This window comes from Amblyraja radiata, chromosome 25, assembly GCF_010909765.2.
Source record: "Amblyraja radiata isolate CabotCenter1 chromosome 25, sAmbRad1.1.pri, whole genome shotgun sequence".
Classification (NCBI taxonomy): domain Eukaryota; kingdom Metazoa; phylum Chordata; class Chondrichthyes; order Rajiformes; family Rajidae; genus Amblyraja; species Amblyraja radiata.
The window spans coordinates 33,247,130-33,267,677 of record NC_045980.1 but is presented as its reverse complement, the minus strand read 5'-3'; the positions used below and the strand labels follow the sequence as shown (position 1 = coordinate 33,267,677).

General features: G+C 50.4%; 1 protein-coding gene across 1 annotated transcript in view; it reads right to left on the bottom strand.

Annotated features, from left to right (window-relative positions):
• Positions 1-15,427, bottom strand: part of myo18b (myosin XVIIIB) — a 140,969-nt gene extending 125,542 nt beyond the window's left edge. The window contains exons 1-5 of the mRNA XM_033043064.1: positions 15,359-15,427; positions 9,089-9,238; positions 7,337-7,816; positions 5,724-5,790; positions 2,253-2,365 (exon numbers count right to left, since the gene is read on the bottom strand). Of these exons, the coding sequence (XP_032898955.1) occupies positions 2,253-2,365; positions 5,724-5,790; positions 7,337-7,816; positions 9,089-9,238; positions 15,359-15,427 (879 nt within the window). The remainder of the gene's footprint in view (positions 1-2,252; positions 2,366-5,723; positions 5,791-7,336; positions 7,817-9,088; positions 9,239-15,358) is intronic.
• Between the last annotated feature and the right edge of the window lie 5,121 nt (positions 15,428-20,548).

Genomic DNA, 20,548 nt, shown 5'->3' with positions numbered 1-20,548 from the left:
CCAGCACCGCCATTCAATGTGATCATGGCTGATCATCCACAATCAGTACACCGTTCCTGCCTTCTCCCCATATCCCCTGACTCCGCTATCTTCAAGAGCCCTATCTAGCTCTCTCTTGAAAGTATCCAGAGAACCAGCCTCCACCGCCCTCTGAGGCAGACAATTCCACAGATTCACAACTCTCTGTGTGAAAAAGTGTTTCCTCATCTCCGTTCTAACTGGCTTACCCCTTATTCTTAAACTGCGGCCCCTGGTTCTGGACTTCCCCCAACATCAGGAACATGTTTCCTGCCTCCAGCGTGTCCAAACCCTTAATAATCTTATATGTTTCAATGAGATCCCCTCTCATCCTTCTAAATTCCAGAGCAGACAAGCCCAGCCGCTCCATTCTCTCAGCATATGACAGTCCCGCCATCCCGGGAATTAACCTGGTGAACCTACGCTGCACTCCCTCACTAGCAAGAATGTCCTTCCTCAAATTAGGAGACCAAAACTGCACACAATACTCCAGGTGTGGTCTCACTAGGGCCCTGTACAACTGCAGAAGGGCCTCTTTGCTCCTATACTCAACCAGCTCCCGTTATTCCCCTTCTGTGATTCCTCTGTCTAAACCTCTCCTTCCCCTCTCCCCCAGCTCTCAGTCTGAAGTATATAATACTTTGCAGTCTTTATATAAAACTTTTTCTGTTTCTGTCCGATATTTATAGATATCTTCAAATTGACTTCAACCTACTGGAAGAAGGGTCTCGACCTGAAACGTCACCCGTTCCTTCTCTCCGGAGATGCTGCCTGTCCCGCTGAGCTACTCCAGCGTTTTGTGTCTATCTTCAGTGGAAAGCCAGCATCTGCAGTTCCTCCTGACATATTTTACGACTAGTTCACTCTGGCCAATTAAGCAGCTATTTAAAGATTTGCCATCTGTGTGAAATGTGTTGGACTGAAATGCCTTGGCATATAATGGCCTTGCACCACAGATAAAAGTCTTCTTTCAATACTCAGGAATCCTCCAATACTGCAGGAAAAACGTTCCCCGTGTTGGGGGAGTCCAGAACCAGGGGTCACACAGTTTAAGAATAAGGGGTAGGCCATTTAGCACTGAGATGAGGAAAAACGTTTTCACCCAGAGAGTTGTGAATCTGTGGAATTCTCTGCTGCAGAAGGCAGTGGAGGCCAATTCACTGGATGTTTTCAGGAGACAGTTAGATACAGCTCTTAGGGCTCAAGGAATCAAGGGGTATGGGTGGAAAGCAGGAACGAGGTACTGATTTTGGATGATCAGCCATGATCATATTGAATGGCGGTGCTGGCTCCAAGGGCAGAATGGCCTACTCCCGCACCTATTTTCTATGTTTCTAATACTCTAGATTCCGCCGAGCCTGTGGGGTAACATGGAGCAAGTGTACGGGTGATCGCGGATTTAATGGGCCGAAGGGCCTGTTTCCACGCTGTATCTCTAAAGAAACAAAAGCAAAGGGCGGCACGGTGGCGTTACGGTAGAGTTGCTGCCTCACAGCTCCAGAGACCCAGGTTCGATCCCGACTACGGGTGCTGTCTGTGCGGAGTTTGCACGTTCCCCCCGTGGCCTGCGTGGGTTTTCTCCGAGATCTTCGGTTTCCTCCCGCGCTCCAAAGACGTGTAGGTTTGTAGGTTAATTGGCTTGGTGTAGATGCACTATTCAGATTCAGATTGTGCATCTATTCATCTATCTGAATAGACGCACAATTGTGTGTGTAGGGTAATGTTAGTGTACGGGGATCGCTGGTCGGCGCGGACTCGGTGGGCCGAGGGGCCTGTTTCCGCGCTGTATCTCTAAACTTAACACTGAGACAGCTCAATGGATATTACAGTCTGAAGAAGGGTCTGGGCCCAGACGTCACCCATTCCTTGAGGAATGGTGAATGGGAAGAGCCAAGAGGGACTCATAGAGTGATGCAGCGTGGAAACAGGCCCTTCGGCCCAACTTGCCCACACGGGCCAACATGTCCCAGCTACACTAGCCCCATCTGCCTGCGCTTGGTCCATATCCCTCCAAAGCAGGGGGGGGTGGGAATGAACAACAAGGGAACTGGTGCGGGTGGGGGAGGGCGGGGGAGTATCTGTAACTTCATGAGTGTCCTTTACGGGCGCCTTGCCAAGCAAGGAATTTCACTGTAACTCTGTGTTAAAGTGTCCAATTCAATTCTCTCCAGAGGTCTCTCTGCCTGTCCCGCTAAGTTACTCCAGCATTTTGCGTCTATCTACGGATCGCTTACTTTGTGTACGAGATCTTCGTCCGTGTCCACGAGTCGGTTGTCACTCTCGATACGGATCCGGACTTGTCCCTCCGGAAGCTCGGGCGTTCCCACGTCTGGTTTCAGCACCGTCGCTGGCAACAAAGGGCAAACCAATTAAATTGAGGTGAGAACAAGGGGGCGGCACGGTGGCGCAGCGGTGGAGTTGCCCGCCTCACAGCGCCAGTGACCCGGGTTCAATCCTGACCTCGGGTGCTGTCTGTGCAGAGTTTGCACGTTCTCCCCATGACATGCGTGTGTTTTCTCTGGATGAAACATAGATAGAAACGTAGAAAATAGGTGCAGGAGTAGGCCATTTGGCCCTTCGAGCAAGCACCGACATTCAATAAGATCATGGCTGATCATTCGAAATCAGTACCCCGTTCCTGCTTTTTCCTCATATCCCTTGATTCCGTTAGCCCTAAGAGCTAGATCTAACTTTCTCTTGAATACATCCAGTGAATTGGCCTCCACTGCCTTCTGTGGCAAAGAATTCCACAGATTCACAACTCTCTGGGTGAAAAAGTTTTTCCTCATCTCAGTCCTAAATGGCCTGCCCCTTATTCTTAAACTGTGTGACCCCTGGTTCTGGACTCCCCCAACATCGGGGAACATTTTTCCTGCATCTAGCCTGTCTAATCCCTTAAGAATTTTATATGTTTTTATAAGTCTGTGGAATTCTCTGCCTCAGAGGGTGGTGGAGGCGGGTTCTCTGGATACTTTCAAGAGAGAGCTAGATAGGGCTCTTAAAGATGGCGGAGTCAGGGGATATGGGGCGAAGGCAGGAACGGGGATGATCAGCCATGATCACATTGAATGGCGGTGCTGGCTTGAAGAGTCGAATGGCCTACTCCTGCAACTATTGTCTATTGTCTATTGTCTGTTAAGATCGCCCCTCATCCTAAATTCCAGTGAATATAAGCCTGGTCGATCCATTCTTTCCTCATGTGTCAATCCTGCCATCCTGGGAAGTAACCTACGCTGCACTCCCTCAATAGCAAGAATGTCCTTCCTCAAATTAGGAGACCAAAACTGCACACAATACTCCGAGTGCTCCGGTTTCCTCCCACTCTCCAAAGACATACAGGTTTGGAGGATAGTTGGCTTGGTAAAACTGTATGTTGTCCCTCGTGTGTGTGTGTGTGGGAGTGTAAGTGTGCGGGGACCATTGGTCGGCGCAGACTTGGTGACCGAAGGCCTTGTTTGCGCGCTGTATCTGTAAACTAAACTAAACGAAAAGCTAAATAAACATCAGCCAGATGGTTCCTGCCAACTGTGCTGGCAGGCAGAATGGGTGACATGGACCTGAAGTCAGTAAACTGGGAGAGGCATGTTCTCCAGAGATGCAGCCTGACCCGCTCAGTTACTCCAGCATTCTGTGTCCTTTTTAACACGTTATGTTTCATTGTTCTTGTAATGTAATCTAGGGGCAGGAATCATGTTCCCGATGTTGGGGGATGTTTGAACGTCCTTCAATTCTGCGGCTATGATCTCTGGTCCTGGACTCTCCCACTAGTAGAAACGTCCTTTCATTCCGTTATGCCACAATGCTGACAACCATCTTTTGCACAGTGGGTATTTCCCTTCGGTCTACCTTTTATATCTTGTTTGGCTCAATTGCTTTCATGCAAAGTATTATCTGACTTGATTTGACAGCGTGTAAAACTGTTCCTCACTGCACATCACAATGATAAACCTAATCCTGCTCCTCTGACTTATAGAAACATAGAAACATAGAAATTAGGTGCAGGAGTAGGCCATTCGGCCCTTCGAGCCTGCACCGCCATTCAATACGATCATGGCTGATCATCCAACTCAGTATCCTGTACCTGCCTTCTCTCCATACCCCATGATCCCCTTAGCCACAAGGGCCACATCTAACTCCCTCTTAAATATAGCCAATGAACTGGCCTCGACTACCCTCTGTGGCAGAGAGTTCCAGAGATTCACCACTCTCTGTGTGAAAAAAGTTTTTCTCATCTCGGTTTTATAGGGATTCCCCCTTATCCTTAAGCTGTGACCCCTTGTCCTGGACTTCCCCAACATCGGGAACAATCTTCCTGCATCTAGCCTGTCCAACCCCTTAAGAATTTTGTAAGTTTCTATAAGATCCCCTCTCAGTCTCCTAAATTCTAGAGAGTATAAACCAAGTCTATCCAGCCTTTCTTCATAAGACAGTCCTGACATCCCAGGAATCAGTCTGGTGAACCTTATCTGCACTCCCTCTATGGCAATAATGTCCATCCTCAGATTTGGAGACCAAAACTGTACGCAATGAACTTATGACAGTTCCAAAGCCAAAGTCCAATGTCCGCAATGGGGTAGAGGTGAATCTGACAGTACCCGAACTTATGGAAGGACCGTTCAGAAGTCAGATAACAGTGGGAGAGTCTAGGACTACGGGTCACAGCCTCAGAATTAAAGGACATTCTTTTAGGAAGGAGATGAGGAGAAATTTATTTAGTCAAAGGGTGATGAATGTGGAATTCATTGCCACAGAAGGTTGTGGGGACCAAGTCAATGGATATTTTTAAGGGAGAAATAGATAGATTCTTGATTAGTGCGGGTGTCAGGGGTTATGGGGAGAAGGCAGATGAATGGGGTCAGGAGGGAGAGATAGATCAGCCATGATTGAATGGCGGAGTAGACTTGATGGGCCGAATGGAGAGGAGAGGAGAGGAGAGGAGAGGGATGTTGGTTGATGGTCGATCCAGTCGATGGCGACAGGGGAAGGCCCTGCAGAAGCCCTGTGCTCACCTGGATTGGGAGACACCTCAATACATCGAGGGGACAGAATGGACTTTAGAAATGGTGCCAAAACATGGCAGTACCCGCATAAGTAAAAATGCAAAAAAAATTCACTCTGCACATGCGACAGAGAAAGTCCCATTGAACCATTGAACTGATCTAAAGCCACAGCAACATACAGTCACTTGCCGATCCCAAACCATTCAGAAATACGTCAATTATTCAAACCCACTTGTGCGGGAAGGAACTGCAGATGCTGGTTTTCACCGAAGGTGGACGCAAAATGCTGGAGTAACTCAACGGGACAGGCAGCGTCCCCGGAGAGAAGGAACGGGCGACGTTTCGGGTCGAGACCCTTCTTCAGTCTCGACCCGAAGCGTCACCCATTAGATAGAGCTCTAGGGGGCTAGTGGAATCAAGGGATATGGGGAGAAGGCAGGCACGGGTTATTGATTGGGGACGATCAGCCAATGATCGCAATGAATGGCGGTGCTGGCTCGAAGGGCCAAATGGCCTCCTCCTGCACCTATTTTCCATGTTTCTATGCCGCCTGTCCCGCAGAGTCACTCCAGCTTTTTGTGCCTGTCTGCAATCAAAGCCACTTGTCAGATGTAAAACCAGCTCCTGATGACTTTGAGAGCCTGCTGTGTGTTCTGTCAGCGCATCAGTGAATTAATAAGGTGATTAAGAGTGCATAGTAATTACCTGAAGTGAAGCCGTCCTTTTCAACATACCACACTCTGTCTGTCTCGTACCAAACATCATCTTGTACCTGAAAAGAAAGGACAGATTTTGATTGATGTTCATCATTAATTTTTAGATTATTGTCACATGTCCCTACAGTTTAAAGCTTTTTGTTGCGTGCTAGCCAGTCAGCGGAAAGACAATGCATGATTACAATCGAGCCATTTACAGTGCCTATATGCATGATAAGGGAATTACATTTAGTGCAAGGTAAAGCCAGCAAAGTCCGATCAAGGATGGTCCGATTACAAAATTCTTAAGGGGTTGGACAGGCTAGATGCAGGAAGATTGTTCCCGATGTTGGGGAAGTCCAGAACAAGGGGTCACAGTTTAAGGATAAGGGGGAAGTCTTTTAGGACCGAGATGAGAAAATCATTTTTCACACAGAGAGTGGTGAATCTCTGGAATTCTCTGCCACAGAAGGTAGTTGAGGCCACAGTTCATCGGCTATATTTAAGAGGGAGTTAGATGTGGCCCTTGTGGCTAAAGGGATCAGGGGGTATGGAGAGAAGGCAGGTACAGGATACTGAGTTGGATGATCAGCCATGATCATATTGAATGGCGGTGCAGGCTCGAAGGGCCGAATGGCCTACTCCTGCACCTATTGTCTATGTTTCTATGTTTCTATGTCACCAATGAGGTAGATGGTAGTTTAGCACTGCTCTCTGGTTGTGGTAGGATGGTTCAGTTGCCTGATAACAGCTGGGAAGAAACTGTCCCTGAATCTGGAGGTGTGTGCGTTAATACTTCTGTACCTTTTTCCCGATGGGAGAGGGGAGAAGAGGGAGTGGCCGGGGTGCGACTGGTCCTTGATGATGCTGCTGGCCTTGCCGAGGCAGCGTGAGGTGTAGATGGAGTCAATGGAAGGGAGGTTGGTTTGTGTGATGGTCTGGGCTGCGACTGGGACATCAAGTCTAGTAGACTAGAGGCATACATATTGAAGATGTGTGACCCAATTTTGATGATTTTACCCCTCTTGGTGGAGTTGTGGCGAAGAAAAATCGGACATCTTCAGTTTGGGAATTTGGACTGTGGATTAGAAGCAGCTTCAAGTGTTTTTTTTAAATGAAGAGCTCCCTGTGATAAATGAAACTGGTCCAAAGTTTATACTTTAGACTTTAGAGATACAGTGCGGTGACAGGCCCTTCGGCCCACCAAGCCTGTGCCGACCAGCAATCACCCCGTACACTAGTACTATCCTACACACTGGGGACGATCTGACAATTTTTTCGAAGTCAATTTACCGACAAACCCACACGTCTTTCGAGTGTGAGAGGAAACCGGAGCACCCGGAAAAACCGGAGCAGGTCACGGGGAGAACGTACAAAATCGGTGCAGACAGCACCCGTAGTCAGGATCGAACCCTTGACTCTGGCGCTGTAAGGCAGCAACTCTACTGTTGCGCCACCGTGCCACCCTAAACCATTGGACAGTTTAGACCTGGCGTTACTAATAGGGGGGGTATATAGGGCTGGCTTTAGCTGAGTGGAGTTTAGGTGAATTAACCCCCCGGACTCGGGGGCCCTGTTTCCACGCTGTATCTCTAAACTAAACTGAATGTAAACAGGAGTCACCTTCTCCGATTCCACTTGTTCCTTGTCATGTCCCTCAACCTCCTGACCCGCTTCTTGACCGCTGAGAATCTCCTGCCTTTCTTCTGCCCCCTTCTCATCCCCTGGAGGGTCAGGGGCCCGAGATTCCCCATCCTCCTTTGCCAGCTCTTCCTGCCCGCTGCCACTGGTCTCCACGGCGACGGGGCCTGCAATGGTGGGCAGCGAATCCGTCCTGTGCTGGCGGCTGTCCGCGTTCGTTAGCTCCCCCGACGCCTCCGGTACCTTGAGGGCTTTCGGTTTCCTGAAGACCTTGGCTCGCCTGCATTCGGCCCTCGCTGTCCCCTCGGGCGTTGATGTTGACTGTGAATCTGGTCCGTCGCCATGGAGCCCATTCACCAGTACCTGAGTCCGACCATCCATGCTGTTGACTAGAGGCTGGCTTTCATTCTGGGTTAAATGTAAAAAATGTTGAACCACACTATCATCCAATTTACCGGGATTCTGAAATGGGAGAAGGGTTAAGGTTAACAGTGGTTTCGTTTTTAATTTGGAGAAACAGCGCAGAAACAGGCCCTTCGGCCCAACGAGTCCATGCCGTCCAGTGATCCCCGCACATTAACACAATCCTGCGCACACGATTTTTATATTTATAAAACAAGCCAATTAACCTACAAACCTGTATGTCTTTGTGGTGTGGGAGGAAACCGAAGATCTTGGAGAAAACCCACGCAGGTCACGGGATTGGCCTCCAATGCCTTCAATGGCAGAGAACTTCACAGATTCACAATTCTCTTGGAGCAAATGCTTTTCCTCATCTCAGTCCTAAATTCTCGGCCTTATTCTTAAACTGTGACCCCTGGTTCTGGACTCCCCCAAACATCGGGAACATTTTTCCTGGATCTAGCCTGTCCAATCCCTTAAGAATTGTGTATGTTTCTGTAAGATATCCTCTCATCCTTCTAAATTCCAGTGAGTATAAGGCCAGTCGACCCATTCATTTCTATAGCTGCTCCTCTTTGTTCTGTTTGTAGCCTTGAGCACAATTTAGATTCTTATGGACGGCCCAAAGGATTTGCTTCAAAGATAGTCCGAGGGTCACCAATGAGGTAGATAGTAGTTCACGACTGCTCTCTGGTTGTGGTAGGATGGTTCAGTTGCCTGATAACAACTAGGAAGAAACTGTCCCTGAATCTGGAGGCAAATAGAAACGTAGAACATAGAAAAACAGGTGCAGGAGTAGGCCATTCGGCCCTTCAAGCCAGCACCGCCATTCAATATGATCATGGCTGATCATCTAAAATCAGTACCCCGTTCCTGCCTTCTCCCCATATCCCTTGATTCCTTAAACCCTAAGAGCTAAATCTAACTCTCTCTTGAAATCTTAAACCCCTGTCCCACGGTACGAGTTCATTCCAAGAGCTCTCCCGAGTTTGCCCTGATTCGAACTCGGAGATTTACGGTAATGGCCGCTCGTCGGTACTCGGGGCTCTCGTGGACATTTTTCAACTTGTTGAAAAATCTTCACGAGTCTTCCCGCGCTTACCTGCCGTTAGCGAGTCTTCCCGAGTACCTGCCGTTAGCGCTAAGAGACGTCCCCGAGCTCCGACGTACCCTCTACGTTCATTCTCCGTGCTTACCACGAGTTTGATTTTGTTTAAAACTCGGGAGATCTCTTGGAATGAACTCGCACCGTGGGACAGGGCTATCACTCTTACATCGAGCGGCATCAAGCGCCTAATGATGCATGTGACAAATAACTTGGAACCTGCTCACCTGCTGGTCGCCTCTCCTCTCCTTCTCCTGCAGACGGCTCTCCTTCGCCTCCTCCTCGGTCTGGCGGACCAACCGCTTGATGAACCCTGCGGCGGCGGCGACGGGGGAGGTGGGGGAGACGGGGGGCGTGGGCTGCTCCTCCTGCTTGATCTACAGTCGCACACGGAGTGGGCCAAGACACACGTTAGAATGGTAGTCGCCGTTCGCCCGGGCATTCCTTGCGGCGTACCGCCATGCACTGGGTATCCAGCGGTGAAAACACACGCAGACCCAGCGAGAAGCCAGATGCCGTTTGGACCCATTTGTTTAGTTAGTTATTTGCCTGTTCTTCTCTGTGTGTGTGTGTGTGTGTGTGTGTGTGTGTGTGTGTGTGTGTGTGTGTGTGTGTGTGTGTGTGTGTGTGTGTGTGTGTGTGTGTGTGTGTGTGTGTGTGTGTATGTGTGGGGGGGGTGTGTGTGTGTGTGTGTGTGTGTGTGTGTGTGTGTGTGTGTGTGTGTGTGTGTGTGTGTGTGTGTGTGTGTGTGTGTGTGTGTGTGTGTGTGTGTGGGGGGGGGGGTGTGTGTGTGTGTGTGTGTGTGTGTGTGTGTGTGTGTGTGTGTGTGTGTGTGTGGGTGTGTGTGGGGGGGGGGGGGTGTGGGGGTGTGTGTGTGTGTGTGTGTGTGTGTGTCTCTATTGGCCCATATATATATATATTTGCACACACATACATAGGATCTCAGGTCCACACATGAGATCGATGCCGTCTGAAGCTATGCTCCTGGTAGGGCCACCCATAGCGGTGAGGTCGAGGGGGAGGTCCCTGACCAAGAGCAATCCAACCAAGACCTCAACGGGGGAACAGGCGGAGGACGATGGCTGACCTTAGTGGAGCGTCACAACGGCTGGGAAGGCGGATGAAGGCTGCAGCAGAAAAGGGTTTCCGGTCGTCTTGGATCCTGACCCAGATCTGCCAAGGACCGTGCGGCGGCTGTCTGTGCACCAGTCTCCCCACGTTAAACAAAGTCATGCACTGGCGTCCTCCATATAGGGAATAGCACCCTGGAGACACCCATGGTCAGCCATGTCCGAAGGGGGCCCAAGAATATATACACACACACACACACATATATATATCTATACATATATATATATATATGTTTTGCTTTTTATTCTGAGTTTTACAGTGTGCTATGTTTACATATTCTGTTGTGCTGCTGCAAGTAAGAATTTCATTGCTCCATATTGGGGCGTGTGACAATGAACGACTCTTGCCTACCCATCTCTTCCCATTATTCCCGTTGGCACATTCCCAATTATATCTCTCCCGACGGACACTCCAACGTTACTTTTGGGTAGTTCAGGGATAGAAGGCATTTGAAGCGGGCCCTTCACCCCCACGCACTAACTCTAGTGTACGGGGCGATCGCTGGTCGGCGGGGAATCGATGGGCCGAAGGGCCAGTTGCCACGCGGTATCCCTAAACTAAACTAAGCTGAGCTCAGGTCTGCTGGATCTGCAGGTTGCCGACCGTTCTAACTCCCCCCTTCCTTGACGTCCAAGAGCAAACCAATGCGATCAGTGTGGCCGTAATGCAGGATGTTACTACCATCACACAGCCTTGCGAATGATTACCCCGCCAAATCCCAGCCAACGCCGCCTCATCTTCCGAGCCGCACTCATGATTAGTGGGACCCTAAGAGTCTGGCACAATGGCCCCTCATGTGACCAGAAACACCAGTCGTGTCCAAAGAACAGGCATCCTGGTTGATTTCATTTCCCTATCTACTGATTTCTCTAACTTCAAGTAGCCTTTGCACTCCCCGCCCCTCCCCCGCCCTAGTCGTTGTATTAGTTTCGCTGTCATCCTGGTGAGTTTCATTGTCTGCAACCCGTTTTCACCTCTCCCGCAGCAGTTTCCTTTATCACCGACACTTTTTTGCATTTCTTTCATTCATTTTGTTCTGTATCTTTCGCTATCCCCCCACCCCCCCCCCCCCCCAGATCTCTCGTCTCCCTCTCCCTTAACTGAGGGTCTCGATCCGTAACGTCACCCATTCCTTCTCTCCCGAGACGATGCCTGAGTAACTCCGGCATTTTGTGTCTATCTTTTGAATCCTGATGGCCTGCGTTTTGTGCGATCGCTCTGCACAAAGACACTTCATCAATCGACTAATTTTCCAATCAAACATGCACGGGACACAGCAGCAGGAAACATGTCAATACTCTACATAACGTTTGCTTCACGACTGGTGTTAGCAGGCAGAGATAGAGTCCAGCACACTGTTCAATTGTGTTAGCACTCATACAGTGGGTTTTACAGCCTGGGGTTATTTTAATGCGGCCAAAGATGGTACTGCCATGCCCAAGAGTTTTACGTCAAAAAAACCCTAAAAATTAAGGATGGCACAGTGGTAGAGTTTACTTTAGTTTAGAGATACGGCACGGAAACAGGCCCTTCAGCCCATGCCATCCAGCGATCCCCGCACACCTATGCTATCCCGCACACACGAGGGACAATTTACAATAATACCAAAGCCAATTAACCTACAAGCCTGTTCGTCTTTTTAGTGCGGGAGGAAAGCGGAGATCCCGAAGATAACCCACGCAGGTCACGGGGAGAATGTAGAAACACCTCTGAGTTACTGCCTTACAGCGCCAGAGACCCAGGTTCGAACCTGACCACGGGTGCTGTCTGGGCGGTGTTTGTTTGGAATAGGAAAGGTTAGAGGGGTAAGGGCCAAACGCGGGCAGACGGGACTAGCCGAGATTGGGCATTTTGGCCAGCGTGGACAAGTTTGGCCAAAGGGCTGTTTCCAAGCTGTTTGACTCCATGCCTCCATCTCTACATAAAACCAGAACACACAAAATACCACACTTGGAATATTCCAATATTCAGGTCTTGACCCAAAACGTCACCTACTGCTTTTCCCCAGGGATGGCCCACTGAGTTACTCCAGCTTTTTGTGTCTATCTTCGGTGAAAACCAGCATCTGCAGTTCCTTCCTACTTATTCCAATACCTGCATTGCTTCCAGTGACACCAATAATTGTCGAGAGACGAATGTTTGGCATGTTCCCGATGTTGGGGGGAGTCCAGAACCAGGGGCCACAGTTTAAGAATAAGGGGTAAGCCAATTAGAACGGAGATGAGGAAACACTTTTTCTCACAGAGAGTGGTGAGTCTGTGGAATTCTCTGCCTCAGAGGGCAGTGGAGGCCGGTTCTCTGGATACTTTCAAGAGAGAGCTAGATAGAGCTCTTAAAGATAGCGGAGTCAGGGGATATGAGGAGAAGGCAGGAACGGGGCACTGATTGGGGATGATCAGCCATGATCACATTGAATGGCGGTGCTGGCTCGAAGGGCCAAATGGTCTTCTACACCTATTGTCTATCGAAGCATGATGCAAACTCGAAAAGATTACGAAGATTCAGTCTAGCTGAGCGTATAGAATCAATGATGGAAGGCCAAGAAACTAAATGAGTATGGGCAGGTGGGCAAGATAAAGGCTGATATGGGTCAATGACCAGATATGCACATTGGTAGGACGGAAGGAAAAACAGCTAGAAGCTAACAGTGAGAAGCTACTAATGTTTGGGCCAGGGGCCTATTTTTTTCCCTTGGCAGTTGGAAATGAAAGGGTCTCAAGAAGGTAGAGGGCCTCCCATCCGGGGGATTTTCAGTCTGAAGAAGGGTCTCGACCCGGAACGTCACCCATCCCTTCTCTCCAGAGATGCTGCCTGTCCCGTTGCGTGAGTCCAGCATTTTGTGCCCAGCTAATAATGTTGTGTACGCGGTGGGCTTTGGGATGCACTGGTTCACGGGAGATGGAACATAAACACAGCCAGTTCATTGGCTATATTTAAGAGGGAGTTAGATGTGGCCCTTGTGGCTAAAGGGATCAGGGGGTATGGAGAGAAGGCAGGTACAGGATACTGAGTTGGATGATCAGCCATGATCATATCGAATGGCGGTGCAGGCTCGAAGGGCCGAATGGCCTACTCCTGCACCTATTGTCTATGTTTCTATGTTTCCATGTCACCAATGAGGTAGATGGTAGTTTAGCACTGCTCTCTGGTTGTGGTAGGATGGTTCAGTTGCCTGATAACAGCTGGGAAGAAACTGTCCCTGAATCTGGAGGTGTGTGCGTTAATACTTCTGTACCTTTTTCCCAAATTTGACTTTGGCCTTTGTGGTCAGCGGAACAGCGGTGGAGTTGTTGCCTTACAGCGGCAGAGACCCGAGTTCGATCCTGACTACGGGTGCGAAGTTTGCACGTTTCCTCCCACACTACATAGACAGGTGGAGGTTTGTAAGTTAATCGGCCTCGCCACCAGTGTGTGTAGGTCAGTGCTAGTGTACGGGGTGATCGCTGGTCTCGGTGAGCTGAAGGGCCTGTTTCCGCGCTGCCTCTCGGCAGTCTGAAGGAAGGAAAATAAGGGATTACCGCTGAGGTTGCGCGGCATTTGGAGAGGGCTTCCTTCGAAGTACTCCGTACTGTTTTAAACTCCGAACTAATGAAATTAATATTTGCCTTGGACTCTAGGATTCATTAAATGGTTCTCAGGCTGAGGGGATTGTCCCAAGAGGAGACTTTGACTGACAATGAGAGGTGATCTCATTTTGAATGGGATTAACCGGATGGATGCCGAGAGACTAGGGAATTTGGAGAAAGGGAATTGGGCCTTTACAGTTCAGGTGAAGTTCATAAATTCATAAGTTATAGGAGCAGAATTAGGCCATTCGGCCCATCGAGTCTACTCATCACGCGGTGAATCGGTGGACTTCATTGCCTCAGAAGGCTGTGGAGGTCTATGGATATTTTTTTTTCAGGCAGAGATTGATAGATTCTAGATTAGTACGGGTGTCAGGGGTTACGGGGAGAAGGCAGGAGAACGGGTTCGGAGGGAGAGATAGATCGGCCATGATTGAATGGCAGAGTCGACTTGATGGGCCGAATGGCCTAATTCTCCTCCTAAAACATGAAGTAATGATCTTTCTATTCTCAAATATATTTTATGTTTTATGGTTTTTTTTATGTTTCAAAATATTGATTTGAGAGGGGGAAAAAAATCGCAGCCAAAAGGATTAAGGAATATAAATTTAAACAAACTATCTGGCACGTTGACACAGCGGGTAGAGTTGCTGCCTCACAGCACCAGAGACCAGGGTTCCATCCTGACTACGGGTGCTGTCCGTACGGAGTCTGTACGTTCTCCCCGTTTCCTGCCTAGGATTTCTCCGGGTGTTCCGGTTTCCTCCCACACTCCAAAGACGTAAGGCTTGCGGGTTAAATGGCCTGGTATCAATGTAACTTGCCCCTAGTGTGTGTGTAGGATAGCGTTAGTGTGCGGGGATCGCAGGTCGGCGCGGACTCGGTGCGCCGAAGGACCTGTTTCCGCCCTCTACCTCTCAACTAAACTAAATAAAACTAAAAATATGCTTAAGAAAGAACTGCAGATGCTGGAAAAATCGAAGGTAGACAAAAAAGCTGGAGAAACTCAGCGGGTGAGGCAGCATCTATGGAGCGAAGGAAATAGGCGACGTTTCGGGTCGAGACCCTTCTTCAGACTGATGTGGGGATGGGGGGAGGGACGGGAAGAAGAAAGGAAGATGCGGAGGGAGAACTGGTAATGGGAGGGGAAGGAGGGAGAAAGCAGGGACTACCTGAAATTGGAGAAGTCGATGTTCATACCCGCTGGGGTGTAAACTGCCCAAGCGAAATATGAGGTGCTGCTCCCCCCAATTTGCGGTGGGACTCACTCTGGCCATGGAGGAGGCCCAGGACAGAGAGGTCGGATTCGGAATGGGAGGGGGAGTTGAAGAATGGGAAGGGGGAGACCGGGAGATCAGGTTGGTTAATGCGAACTGAGCGGAGGTGTTGGGCGAAGCGATCGCCAAACCTGCGTCTGGTCCCACCGATGTAGAGCAGTTGACACCTGGAGCAGCGGATGCAATAGATGAGGTTGGAGGAGGTGCAGGTGAACCTCTGCAGCACCTGGAAAGACCGCTTGGGTCCTTGGATGGAGTCAAGGGGGGGAGGTAAAGCGACAAGTGTAACATTTCCAAGGTCCATTGTTTTCCTTCTCTCCATAGATGCTGCCTCACTCGCTGAGTTTCTCCAGCATTTTTGTCTACCATCGATTTTTCCAGCACCTGCAGTTCCTTCTTAAACGAGCTATCAGTAAAATGATCCCTTCTAGGGGCCAGTTTTGAGTCGACACCCACATTTGAGGAGGTCAAGGCATAGCTTGTCAAACCTCTGTGGAAGAAGCTTGTTCAAAATGCCTCTGACTTTCCAGAAGATTTCATCTGTATTCATGGCTCCACAGGTAACGAAGGCGTTTGATGCGTTGGCCTTCATGGGTCAGGGATTTGAGTGTCGGAGTTGGGACCTTATGCTACAGTCAGAGGTTATGGGGAGAAGGCAGGAGAATGCGGTTGAGAGGGAGAGATAGATCAGACACGATTGAATAGACTTGATGGGCCGAGTGGCCTAATTCCGCTCCCATCACCTGTGGACATGAGTTGTGCAAGACGTTGGCGAGGCTGCGTTTTGAGCAGTGGCGCAGCTGGTAGAGACGCTGCCTCACAGCCCCAGGTTCAATCCTGACCCCGGGTGCTGTCCGTGTGTGGAATTTGCCCGCTCTCCCCGTGACCGCATGGGTCCCCTCCGGGTGCTCCGGTTTTTTTCCTCCCACGTCCCAAAGACGTGCGGGTTTGTGGGTTGACTGTCCCTGGTGTTCATTGAGTGGACGCAAGAATGGGATAACATAGCACTACTGTGAACGGGGTGATCGATGGTCAGCCTGGACTCGGTGGGCCGAAGGGCCTCTTTCCATGCTGGATGTCTAAACTATACACTCCATGCTGGATCTCTAACCTGGCCGGCACGGTGGCCCAGCGGTAGAGTTGCTGCCTTTCAGCGCTTGCAGCCCCGGGGACCCGGGTTCGATCCCGACTACGGATCTTCCCCGTGACCTGGGTGGGTTTTCTCCGGGAGCTCCGGGTTTCCTCCCACACCCCAAAGAACTAGTGTACTTTGGGACGACAGATGGCACAATGGGCTAAGTGTTCGGCTGGCAACCGGAAGGTAGCCGGTTCGAATCCCGCTTGGAGTGCATCGTTGTGTCCTTGGGCAAGACACTTCACCCACCTTTGCCTGTGTGTGAATGTGTGTGAATGTGTGTGAGTGATTGGTGGTGGTCGGAGGGGCCGTAGGCGCAGGTTGGCAGCCACGCTTCCGTCAGTCTGCCCCAGGGCAGCTGTGGCTACAGAAGTAGCTTACCACCACCGAGTGTGACTGAGGAGTGAATGAATAATGCGATGTAAAGCGCCTTGAGTATTAGAAAGGCGCTATATAAATCCCATCCATTATTATTATTATTGTACGAGGTGATGGCTGGTCGGCAGGTTTGCAGTTTAATTGGCTTGGGGTAAGTGCAAAGTTGTCCCTAGCATGTGTAGGATAGTACTAGTTCGCGTACAGGGATCGCTGGTCGATGGGGACTCGGTGGGCCGAAGGGCCTGTTTCCGCGCTGTCGAACTAAAAGTAAAAAATATACTCACTCTTGCAAAAGCAAAGCTCAAGTAAGGGTTGGGGAAATTTTGATGACACAATATGGAGAATGGAAGGGAATGATGAAATGAATGTATGAATGAATGAGTGAAGACATAAAACTGGACGATAGGTGAAATGAATTAAAATGATGATTCACCAGAAATGTGTCATTATGCCAGAATAATACCTTGAATCATCTTGAGTATATAGGATTACCCCTAGGTTCGTTAGTGCTTCCTGATGCGTATAAATCTATTCAGTATTTCCACACAGAATTACAACTGTAGCTAACTGTGCGATTGATATTGCTCCCATGTGGCCATTATTTATTGAGATGCTTGCTTTCAAGAACTGGTTTCAAGAAACAGCAGGTAAAGACAAAGGAACTTCATGGGCACACAAGGAACGAGGAGCGTTTGGGTGGCGCAGCGGTAGAGTTGCTGCCTCACAGCGCCAGAGACCCGGGTTCGATTCCCGACCACGGGCGCTGTCTGTACGGGGTTTTTACCTTCTCCCCGTGACCCGCGTGGGTTTTCCCTGGGATCTTCGGTTTCCTCCCACACTCCGAAGACGTGCAGGTTTGTGGGTTAACTGGCTTGGTGCGACTGTGGATTGTCCCTGGTGCGTGTAGGACGGTGCGCAGGGATCGTCGGTCGGTCGGCACGGACTCGGCGGGCCGAAGGGCCTGTTCCCGCGCTGTATCTCCGAACTAAACTGTAGATGCTGGGAACTTGAGTAAGACAAACAAAGTGCTGGAATAACTCAGCGGGTCAGGCAGCGTCTGTGGAGGGAATGGACAGGCAACGTTTTCGGTCGGGACTGATTGTAATGGGGGGGACAAAGCCTGGCGAGTGATAGGTGGATACAGGGTTTTGATCAGCAGATGGGTGGACAAAGGGTGACAAAGTGACTGGTGATGATAATGGTTCCAACACAATACTCAGCAGAGGCTGGATGTAAATCCCCGGAGACTGGAGCCTCTCGCAGACAGACGTACACTCACTCATGAAAGCAAGCAGCTTAATGTCACACCGCCAACTTCACTGGTTTAGTCGTTGCCATGGTGACGCAGCCTACTATACAGCAAGGATAAATGTACGTGTCCTGACAGGGGCTGGGGGGGTGGGGGGGAGAGAGAGAGAGAGGTTGGTAGTGAGGGAGAGGGAGAGGGAGGTAGCGAGAGAGGGACAGAGAGGGTGGAGAGGGGGTGGAGAGGGGGGAGAGAGAGGGGAGAGAGAGGGGAAGAGAGGGCGGGGAGGGAGAGGGAGATGGGGAGGTGGAGGGGGGAGGGGGGAAGGGAGAGGGGGAAGATGGGGGGAGGAGAGGGAGATGGAGTGTGTGTGTGTGTGTGTGACCACTGTGTGTGTGTGTGTGTGTGTGTGTGTGTGTGTGTGTGTGTGCCACTGTGTGTGTGTGTGTGTGTGTGTGTGTGCCAGTGTGTGTGTGTGTGTGTGTGTGTGTGTGTGTGTGTGTGTGTGTGTGTATGTGTGTGTGTGTGTGTGTGTGTGTGCCAGTGTGTGTGTGTGTGTGTGTGTGTGTGTGTGTGTGTGTGCCAGTGAGAGAGTCTGGGACCAGAGGGCACAGTCACAAAATAAAATGACATTCCTTTAGGAAGGAGGTGAGGAGGAACTTTTTTAGTCAGAGGGAGTTGAATCTGGAATTCATTGCCACAGACATCTGTGTAGGCCAGGTCAATGGGTGTTTTTAAAACGGAGATTGAACGATTCTTGATTAGTACGGGCATCAAAGGTTATGGGGAGAAGGCAGGAGAATGGGGTTGAGAGGAAAAAATAGATCAGCCATGATTGAATGGCGGTGTAGACTCGATGGGCCGAATGGCCTAATTCTGCTCCTCTGTCTTATGGTCTTATCTTCATAATCTCCAGAACACATCTTTGTAGGAGGCAGAATAGCAGTGGAGAGATACAAGGAACTGCCCATGTTGGATCCAGGAGCATGCAGAGCATTTGGACAGCGTATTGGCAGCGAGAACCATCTTGGCTAGCAACCTATGGGATGACTGAGCAAATCACTATGAGTAACTCAGCAGGCTGGGCAGCATCTCCAGTGAACATGGCGGCACAGTGGTAGAGCTACCGCCTCACAGGGCCAGAGACCCAGGTTCGATCCCGACCACGGGCGCTGTCTGTACGGAGTTTGCACGTTCTGAGTGGGTTTTCTCCGAGATCTTCGGTTTCCTCCCACACTCCAAAGACGTGCAGGTTCATAGGTTAATGGGCTTGGTTGGTGACAATGTAAAATTATCCCTAGTGTGTGTGTGTGTGTGTAGGGCAGTGTGCGGGAATCGCTGGTCGGTGCGGACGTGGTGGGCCGAAGGGCCTGTTTCTGAGCCGTATCTCTAAACTAAACATGGGGCAGGTGACGTTTCAGTCCGGGGTCTTGTAAACCAGTGCCTGCGGTTCCTTGTACCTCACTTTAAATAAGCTTCCCTAAGTGAGATCACAATAGACAATAGGTGCAGGAGTAGGCCATTCGGCCCTTCGAGCCAGCACCGCCATTCAATGTGATCATGGCTGATCATCCCCAATCAGTACCCCGTTCCTGCCTTCTCCCCATAATCACAAATTGTCATCACAGGTGCATGAAGAGATGGATTTTGATAGAATTCCCAATGTTGGTCGTTTAGTTTAGTTTAGTTTAGAGATACAGCGTGGAAACAGGCCCCTCGGCCCACCGTGTCCACACCGACCAGCGATTAGCTTGTTCTATTCTCCACACACTGGGGGGCAATTTGCAGAAACCAGTTAACCCAAAAACCTGCAGGTCTTTGGGGTGCGGGTGGGGAAACCGGAGCACCCGGAGAAAACGCGCGCAGGTCGGGGTCCGTGGTCAGGGACGAGCCGGGGACTCAGGCAGCAACTCTACCGCTGCACCACCATGCCACCCTAGGGAAAGTGAGATGTTTCTGACAGTGTCTGAATTTCGGGATGCCTGGTGTCGAACCCAGCGAGATCTATCTGTCGCCTTGTTAGGGGGCAAAACTCCTGCACACTTCCAAAAGCCAAGGCAATACATCTTCTGTGCCGCATGCATGCAGGACGTGAACCTGTGACCCAGGATGGGGTAACTTTCCTTCTCTTCCCACAGTGCGAGCCGTGAAGAAACAGCCATGCTCCTACAGTCTAATGGAGGTGCGTTACTGGCTCAGATCCCACGCTGGGCGACGTGAAGAAAATGGAGGCATCAACACTACATGGCGGGTGACAAGATGGCACAGAATTTTCACAAATGACATAAAGGCAGTGAAAACAGTGGAGAGAAAACATAGATTAGACCAAAACGTACGTAGGGGAAAATGTCACAAGGAGAAACAAATGTCATTTTCACTCACGGAGATGTCGATGAGGATGAGATGGGATGAATACAGAGAGTAAATAACACCGGCAACTCCTCCTGGACCACCAGGGTCGCCAACTTTCTCACTCCCAAATAAGGGACAAAAGGTCAAAATAAGGGGCAAATTCCCGACGGCAATTCGTTGACTGACTGGGCCGTGGCTGGGTGAATGATGAGTTAGCCCGGGTGCTGGACTGCACACAAAGCCCAGCCGGCGGGCCAGCTGAGGGGTTTTGGCCCGGGGGCCGCGCGCAAAGTCCGGCGCCCCGTCCAACTCATGAACCGATGATCGGCCGTGAGAAGGAGGGGGTGGTGGTGGTGTCGGCGGTAAGCGAAGGTACGGAGGTCGGACAGCTGGCCGGGCTGCCGACCGACCCACGGGGCCACGGGCGAGGTGCTGCTGCTGCACTCCATGGGCTGCACTACGTCGGGACGGGTGAGGCGTGGCCGGACGCGGCGCTCCGACCCGACAGTCCCCTCGACCCGAGTAGCAGCAGTCAAATACGGGACAAGGGCAATATACGGGATGTCCCGGCTAATACGGGACAGTTGGCAACCCTATGGGCC